General features: G+C 38.3%; 2 protein-coding genes across 2 annotated transcripts; both read right to left on the reverse strand.

Moving 5' to 3' along the window:
• Positions 1–396: 396 nt before the first annotated feature.
• On the reverse strand, positions 397–1,464 carry LOC110902120 (meiosis-specific nuclear structural protein 1-like). Its single transcript, XM_022148852.1, has 3 exons — positions 1,086–1,464; positions 802–998; positions 397–723 (listed from the first exon to the last, which is right to left on the reverse strand). Exons 1-3 carry the CDS (start codon positions 1,462–1,464, stop codon positions 397–399), a joined length of 903 nt encoding a protein of 300 aa, XP_022004544.1.
• A 3,121-nt stretch (positions 1,465–4,585) lies between these two features.
• On the reverse strand, positions 4,586–5,965 carry LOC110902121 (putative nuclease HARBI1). Its single transcript, XM_022148853.1, has 2 exons — positions 5,785–5,965; positions 4,586–5,718 (listed from the first exon to the last, which is right to left on the reverse strand). Exons 1-2 carry the CDS (start codon positions 5,963–5,965, stop codon positions 4,586–4,588), a joined length of 1,314 nt encoding a protein of 437 aa, XP_022004545.1.
• Positions 5,966–8,821: the final 2,856 nt, after the last annotated feature.

Genomic DNA, 8,821 nt, shown 5'->3' on the forward strand with positions numbered 1-8,821 from the left:
CATGAATAAAAAACAAAGTTTCTATTATTTCTGTGTTTATTACAAAGTGCAAGCAATTCCTTTTGGTAAGCGCAAAAACATTATGGTAGATATAATACAAGTCTCATGAGCGGTCAGCGATTACACACATCGCGCAAGACCTTACGTTCATACATGAGCTTTATACCACCCTTATTTGCCTTACCTAATCAAAGCAATTGTACTTATGCAAAATATTGTAAATTAAAACACATATCTTATCAAGTTACTGGCGTGCCACACGCCTTAACATAAAATTATCAATATACACGACAGTGTATCAACCAAAAGTTACTTGCGCAGCAGCGCATTAACAGAACAGGGATCCACATCCCAAAACCTACAAGCTAATTGTTCATACAAAACACACAAGAAAACCTACGCTAGGTCTTCATCTTCATTTTCTCCATCTGGGAAGATTTCTCTCAGTTGCGCCACATGGTCCTCTGATTGCAATGCAACATTGATCAGATCCATAACCGGGAGCTGTAAGTTATTAAAATCTGTCTCCGCAGCAGTAAGGGCAGCATCTGTATTAACACCATGGGTAGCGTACTTCCTAGTGTCCCAGTCAACCTTCAAAGCGTTAACCACATGGTGTGAACATTCAGCATACCCTTGGGCATATCCATCATTTCGCGCTGCAACCAACAAACGCGCAACCGATTTATCTAGCTCCTCAGAATTCAGAACTAATTCAGCAACCTATATAAAAAAGAAAAAACAAATAAGGAAAAGCGCAAGACAGGTCCAAAGAGTTACAAAAAGAAAGAAGAAACTTACACTCGCGATCCCGCGTTCTTTCAGCCATAACATGTCGCTCTTTAGCGGTTCAAGCTCACTCTCCGCCGTCGCCCGCGCAGTTTCAGAGTTTTCTAACTTCTCTTCGGTCTCAGCAAGACGGCGAGAAGCTTCGGTCTTCTCAGTACGCGCAAGCTCCAGGTCTTTCTTGGCAGACTCAACTTCCGCCTTAAGTTGTTCTTGCTCAGATAGCAAAGCAATAAGTTTTTCTATCTCTTTATCTCTAAGGGCAAGGGTAGCGCAGGTATGTACCTCTCGTTATTCACTCCTTTCCCTATGAGGGCGTGCTTCATCCCGCGCAGCTTCTGCGTCGGCCTTTTCCCTCTTCAATTTCTCGATCTCCGCATCTTGTTTCTTCAACTTCTCAACCTCAGCCTTGAGATTATTGATAACAATACGGAGACCCATCTTCTCGGCATTATCCTTCTCACAGATCTCTTTCCAATTTTTACGCTCTTTGGAAAGAAGAGCAGCTTCGGCTTCCGCCTTTCTCTTCCAACCCGCAACTGACCATTCCTCAGTCTTCCGATCATTCTCATACTTGGCCTGATCAGCTTCAAGTTTAGCCCTCAACTGGGCAGCTTGGACCTCATCCTCAGTAGCTTTCTTCTTGGATGCCTTAAAAGCAGCCCACTCTTTGTGCATGCTATGCTACTCGTGCACTATGCGGCGCGTAGTGGATGTATAAGTGGCAGCTTCCGCAAGATAGGCGTGATAAGTTTGATCATGAAAGTGTCCCTCTTGAAATTTAATTTCCCCAGGAGGAAAGGTCACCTGTAACCAGTTTCGGCATACGACATACCTAATCTTTCTTATACTCATAGCACGCATTGGTCGATTAAGTATACCCTACTTTGACTTTAAAACACCAAAAGTCCGTTCCACGTCTTTTATTGCCGCCTCATATGGCCTCTTGAACTTCTTTTCGTTCGGAATGTGAGGATATGGAAATGATTTCACAAACACGGACCAGGTAGGGTAGATTCCATTGGTAAGATAGTATCCACGCTTGTATAAGTGGTTGTTCACGTAAAATGGGCATTTTGGTGCAGTTCCATTTCGTTGAATAAGAAATAACGGAGATTGTTGGGGCACATTGATGTCGTTTTGTGAACCTGGTGGACCACAAAAAGCATGTCAAATCCACAAATCTTGAGAGACCACCGCTTCGAACAATCCACAATCCACAAATCTTGAGAGACCACCGCTTCGAGCATAACCGTCAGATACCCAGTAGGCGCCCTCTCAAGCCTAAAGGGAAGGATAGAGTAGTGGGTGTTTGATTTGTAAATAAAATTAAGATACGTATAGGTTTGAAATAAGAGAGAGAACTATTGTTGTTTTTAATACACTATGTGTTTATTCAGTGTCTTGTACACCATATTTATTTATACTTTTAAGTCATTTCAAATGTAGTAATTAAGTCTAATAACAAAAATATACTATTTAAAATTTGAAAACATAATTTATATCATTTTCACATCACTTTTGTTTCTTTTATACAATATACTTTTAATATAAGTATATTATTTCACTAGCAAAGTATTTAATTTTATAATAAATTATACAAAATTTTATAAATAATTTGATTTGGTATGAAAATGATTTGATTATGAAAAATAAATGTAAAAAGGTAGTGATGATATGGAAATTTAAATATTTGTAAAGATGCTTACAAGTGCTAAAAGAAAAAGAAGGGTCTGATTGGTATGGAGTAATGGAATGGACGAGAGAATGAAATGGACGAGGTAATGGAATGGACAAAGGAATGAAATGGACCATTCCATTCCATGGTCTTGTTTGGTTACCATGTAGAAACGGAATGAATCATTACCTTGTAGTGTTTGGTGGACATGAAAAGAAGAAGGAATAAAATCGGCGATGGGTGGCGGTTGTGAGTGGTGGCAGTAGGTGGCGGTAGCGGTCGGAGGCAGCAGCGGTGGTGGGTGTGGCGGCGGTGACGCTGGTGTTCGGTGGCCGAGGGTGGCGATGGTCGGCAGTGGTGTCGGTGTTGTGGCGAAGGGTGGTGGCAGCGGGTGGCGGAGGTTGTCGGTGGAAGTGGCCAGTGGTGGTGGCGGTGGCGGAGAGTGGCGACGATGGTGGGTTGTGTTGGCGGTGGACGGTGGTGTTCGGTGGTGTTCGGTGGTTGGTAGTGGCGATGGTTCCGGTGTTCGGTGGTGGAGGTGGGTGGTTGCGGCGGCGGGTGGTGTCGGTGGCACCGGCGTTCGGTGGCGGAGGGTGGCGGTGGTCGGTGACAGCGACGGCGGGTCGTGGCGATGGTGGCGCCGATGGTTGACGATGTAAGGTGGCGGCGGTGGGTGGCTAGTGGTGGGGGTGTTGGTAATGAAAGTGGCAGAGGGAATGAAATGGAAAAAAAACAAGGGGTGTGGACGGAATGAATTTGAGGGAATGGAATGGCCTATGTAATGGGTGATTCCATTACCTTGACCAACCAAACACATTTTTTTTCATTCACTCGTAATAGTCTATTCCATTCCGCCTCTGATTCATGTATACCAAACACTACCTAAGTGTTTTTGAAGTATGAATGGATGTATGGTATGCAATCCCCTTTTTTTTAGATGACCAACTAAAGCTTGGCCACCCGGGTAAACCTAATGCCAAAAGTTTATCTATGTCTACGAACACAGATTGCACTGGTGACCTGACCCACTATCATTCTAAAGGAAACCTATCATTTGAAGGCCTTGCTGTGATAAAATATCTGGTTCAACCCAAACCTATTTTGCTCCATGCAAGACTCAAACCAATGATTTCACTTTGGAAGGTCATGGAGTTGCTAATGTAGTATAAGACAATTAGTTGTATGATATGCAACTAACTATGCATGTTTATGAGTGTTAAGTATTTGCATTGAAGATAGCCTTAAAAATAGAGAAAAATAAAATGGGTGTGCGTGATAGAGGATGTAATAGGTTTTCTAAAACTCATTGTCTTTTAGATTTAACTCTTTATTATTTTACCTAAGTCATTTTATGGAATAAGCATCAAAACTTAAAGTTTTTTCAAGTTACAAATTACAAGGTATCTTAAAAGAGTTGTATCATTGTGTGATCATGTTGGTTTTTCTTTGATACACTTATTTGCTTTAAACTTTGTGATGAATTTAGTGGATCAAAAGCCAAAATGCGATGATTAAAAAAAATCATCATTTTAAATATACAACCACAGTAATTAACATAAAAAAGCTCGTCAATATCGAAGAATTCTAAAAAAAACCTTATATTTGCTCTAAGAGATTTGCCACTATTATCCATTTCGAATGATTGTTATGCATAACAAGGAAAAACTCAAAAAGATTATCATTGCTCACCCAATGTTAAAACGTTACACTAGCAATATTTATAAACACAGGGGCATAAATGTATATATTGAAAAAAGGAGTGAAATATTGTAGCCATTTCAGACAATGAGGGGAAATCCATAAAATATAACTTTACTAAGGCTGGAAGGTATGGTTTGGCTCATCCCCACGGGGATGAGCCTCCACGTAGGCGCCACGTAGGCGGCTAGCATGGGATGAGCCAAAATGAAGATGGAGGGGGATGGAGGATGGGGCCCCACCACATCCTTTAACTTTTATTTTTTATAAAAAGTATTTAACATTTAAATAAAAATACTACATAAAGGAAGATAATAAAATCCATTACATAAAAAAATAAAAATTACATAACCTAAAAAAAAAAATTACGCTACCTAAAATTTGGAAAAAAAAGACTAGATTTAAAAATTTAAAACAAACACACTACTCGTCTTCGTCTTCGTCTTCGGCTCCGTCACCCTCCACAATGTTAACGTTGTTCCAAATATGTTCTACCAAATCTTGTTGAAGGTTTGCATGCGTGAAGTCGTTTGTTAGCGAGAACGAGTTTAAATCCTGTTGTGGGGGATCAACCGGGACAGTGTTCCCCCAAGATGCATTCTCATCATACTCACAAATCGCCCGACCTTCGTCTTCAATAATCATGTTATGGAGCAAAATGCAAGCGTACATACAAAGACGCAGCCTTTTTGGGGTGAACGCACGTGCCCGTTGTGCAACGATGGCCCATTTTTTTCGTAAGACACCAAAAGCGCGTTCGATGTCTTTTCTTGCAGCTTCTTGACGCTTGGCAAATTTTTTCCGTTTTTCGTCCTCGGGATACGGAATAGTCTTCACAATTGTAGACCAAGACGGATATATCCCGTCAGCAAGATAATACCCACGTCTATACTCAACCCCAGAAACTGTAAAACTTGTGTCCGGTCCCGTTCCATTAACGACATCGGTAAAGATGGCCGATTGGTATAACACGTTGAGGTCGTTGAGTGAACCAGGGAGACCAAAGAAAGAATGCCATATCCACAAATCTTGTGATGCCACAGCTTCAAGTATCACAGTTGGATAGCCGTGATCACCTCGCGTATATTGGCCGCGCCACGCAGTCGGGCAATTATGCCACCCCCAATGCATACAGTCAATGCTACCAAGCATTCCCGGAAACCCGTGCCTTGCTTCATGCGCTTGGTACAACTGTTGAACATCATACGCGTTTGGTTTCCGCAAATATTTTTTGCTATACAGTTTCACCACATTATGACAAAACCGATACAAACATTCCCGCGTAGTTCTTGCCGACATCTGTAAGTACTCGTCCAAAGCGTCGGCCACTGTCCCGTACGCCAGTTGTCGAATGGCCGCAGTACACTTTTGTAACGTTGTAAACCCTTCATAATTTCGAGCATCAGGACGTTGCGTGAAAAACGGGTCTAGGCCCGCCAAATCATTGGCAATCCTTGTGAATAAGCGGCGACTCATTCGGAACCTGCGTCTAAAAATGTCGGCGTTGTAAAGTGGCTCATCCGAAAAGTAATCGTTCACCAATTTCTCGTGCGCTCCTGTCGTATAAAATATATAAGTACGAGATAAAAAAATTAAGGACAATGAAATTTTGTAATGAAAACCTTGGCGGTCTCTGTTAATGCGTATTCGTCTGGTAATAACATTTTCACCAATTTCTTCCTCTTCCTCTTCGTCTTCCTCTTCCTCTTCGATTAAAATCTGTCCCGCCCGTAGAACAGCGTTTGCGAAAAACATCTCCTCTTCGTCATCCGAAGACGAGGGCCACCAAGGATTAGAAGCCATTGTGGGTAAAAGGATATTTTTTTTTATAAAAGTAGGGAGAAATTGGTATAAAATTGAGAGTGTTTTGGGTTGAAAGTGGGGAAATAATATTGAAAGTGGTTGAATTTATAGGAAAAAATGAATTTTTTTTTTTTTTATTAAAAAACTAGCCGTTAAACGGCTATATGGTTTGAATTTTGGGGCGGCACACCCGTCTTGGGCTAGCCGGTTGTGATGATTGCCGGGCCAGGGGGGCGGTGTGGGGGTCCGGCGCCGGGCCAAGCCGGGCCAAGCCGGCCCCCATACCTTCTGGTCTAAGGGAATTTTTGTCTCTAAAATCTCGTATATCGTGGCAAAATATGAAAATATCGTGAATGCGCGTGGATTGAAAGTCATGTGATCAAGGGAAAAAGAGAGGTTCAAAGGCAAAAGATAACGACTTTAATGAACCTGAGATTCTATACCATACTATCCAGAGATTTTATTTATTATTTTGGCTAAATTATAGAAAAATAAATATATAAAGAGAAAGGGTATTTTAGTCAATTCAACTTCTTTTTCTTCCTTTTTCAAAACTCAGTAACTTCAAAACCCACCATCTTCAACTATTTCTTTACTTTCTATCTCAATAATCACTACATTATAGTGCGATTTTCATCACCAATCAATGACTCAAAACCTGATCAACGTGTTCTTCAGCTTTTTTTTAAGAAAACCCAGTTTAATTTCATTAAAAATATCGTTTTTTCAGGTTATTTTGTAGATAATCACTCGATTCGTTCGATTCGAGCGTTGATAAGTGTTTCTATCATTCAAATTTCGTCAATTGATGAAGAAATCGGCTTCGATCCATGTAAGAAATTCTTTAATTTCATTTTCACGATCTGGGTTTTTTATTTAGTCATTGCGTTTTACGATCTTTGCGGGGGTCCGGGGGCGGCAGCCCCTGGCGGGGTCCAAGGGGCAGAGCCCCTGGCTGGGGTTGAGACAATTCAGACAGTTCACAGTGACAGACAGTTTTATGTGTCCATTGCGTTTTAGAAATAAGAGAGTTTTATGTGGTTTCTGGCTATTGCGTTTTAGAAAAAAACACATTTTTAAGTGTTTTTAGTCATTGCGTTTTAGGTAAAACACATTTTTTAGGTGTTTTCAGTCCATTGCGTTTTAGAATGAGTCATTTTTAAGTGTTTTCTGGCCATTGCGTTTTACAAATAAGTCATTTCTTTGTGTTTTTTTTGCATTGCGTTTTAGAAAAATGTCATTTTTTAGGTTTTTTTTTCATTGCGTTTTACGTAACTGGTGGTTTTTCTATTGCGTTTTTTTAAAAATATAGCAATACTATACTCGTTTTAAAGATAAAAAACGCTCGTTTTTTTGGTGTAATTTTTATAAAAAAATAATGTCGTATGAAAGAGTTATTAACGTTTAAAAAATGGGGGGGGGAGGGGAATTGGAGGAGAGAGAAACTATTGGCTTGGATTGACTATAATGCCCTTGAACAAACTCATGCGCCTCTTTTCTTCCTTTCAATTTCCCTGATTTAATCTTAGCCCTTGATTAACTTAATGGATGGTCAAGATCACTTCCTAGTCTTCCTAGCCTAATAAACTTCCTATTATATCTCCACCCTATAAATTTAATACTGTATGCTAGATTTATGACTAAGAAATACATGTTAAAATAAATAACTTTTTTATCGTTTAAAGATTAAGCTATAATAATATGAAAGTAGGTAATACTAAATTTAGAGTTAATTGCCAAAATCGTCTCTGAGGTTTGAGCATTTTTGCCATTTTCGTCCAAAATGATACTTTTTTACCAAATTGCCCTCAACGTTTGTAACTTTTTGCCATTTTCATCCAAACCCCTAACTTAGTTTATTTTTTCTTTAAGTTGAGAATATTTGGATGAAACTGGCAAATATAAAACCAAAGGGACGATTTTGGCAATTTACTCAAACCCTTTTTAATTTCTTTTATTTAATTATTTTTGTTACATATATAATAAAAAAGAATATACATGGAGTTTTTAGAAAAAAAAAAATTAATAGTTTTGTCACATAATTTTTATTAATTTTCATCCAAATCACTAACTCAGTTTATTTTTCTGTTAAGGTGAAGGATGTTTTAAATTTTATAAATTAAGACAGAAATTAATTTACAACTTCTTTATATAAATCAGTTTTATAAAGAGAAAACGTCATTGGTGTGCAATACATAACAATGGATTACAACTTTTAGTATTTATTAGTTGTAGAGATAGAAAAAAATTGTAAAACGTTACATATTTTTAAATGTGTTGAGCATCTTGGAAATATGGTGGCAGAAATAAAATATTTATTTAATTAAGATTTTTTTATTTGACTTTTTTCAATAAGGTCACCGGCACTTTAGTTTTATAAAATTTAGAGATTTAAGTAGATTTTATTTTTATAAAACTGATCTATATAAAAAATTAGAAATTAATTTCTGTCTTACTTTATAAACATCCTTCGCCTTAATAAAAAATTAACTTAGCTAGTGGTTAGATAAAAATTTATAAAAATTATGTGACAAAGCTATCATTTTTTTCATATAAAAATTGCATGTATATTCTTTTTAATTAATATGTAACAAAATTAATTAAATAAAAGAAATTTAAAAGAGTTTGAGTAAATTGCTAAAATCGTCCCTGTGCTTTTATATTTGCCAGTTTCATCCAAATATCCTCAACTTAACAGAAAAATTAAACTAAGTTAGTGGTTTGGATGAAAATGGCAAAAAGTTACAAACATTGGGGGCAATTTGGAACAAAAATGTCATTTTAAACGAAAATGGCAAACTTGCCCAAACCTCAGGGACGATTTTGGCAATTAACTCCTAAATTTAATAAAAGGTG

Source organism: Helianthus annuus, chromosome 13 (genome assembly GCF_002127325.2).
Source record: "Helianthus annuus cultivar XRQ/B chromosome 13, HanXRQr2.0-SUNRISE, whole genome shotgun sequence".
NCBI lineage: Eukaryota > Viridiplantae > Streptophyta > Magnoliopsida > Asterales > Asteraceae > Helianthus > Helianthus annuus.

Coding starts and splice junctions, on each gene's coding strand:
- LOC110902120 (XM_022148852.1), bottom strand. CDS start 1,464: ATGCACAAAGAGTGGGCTGCTTTTAAGGCATCCAAGAAGAAAGCTACT. Junction 999..1,085: donor ACGCCCTCATAGGGAAAGGA/GTGAATAACGAG, acceptor TATCTGAGCAAG/AACAACTTAAGGCGGAAGTT. Junction 724..801: donor AAGAACGCGGGATCGCGAGT/GTAAGTTTCTTC, acceptor TTTTTTATATAG/GTTGCTGAATTAGTTCTGAA.
- LOC110902121 (XM_022148853.1), bottom strand. CDS start 5,965: ATGGCTTCTAATCCTTGGTGGCCCTCGTCTTCGGATGACGAAGAGGAG. Junction 5,719..5,784: donor CATTAACAGAGACCGCCAAG/GTTTTCATTACA, acceptor TTTATACGACAG/GAGCGCACGAGAAATTGGTG.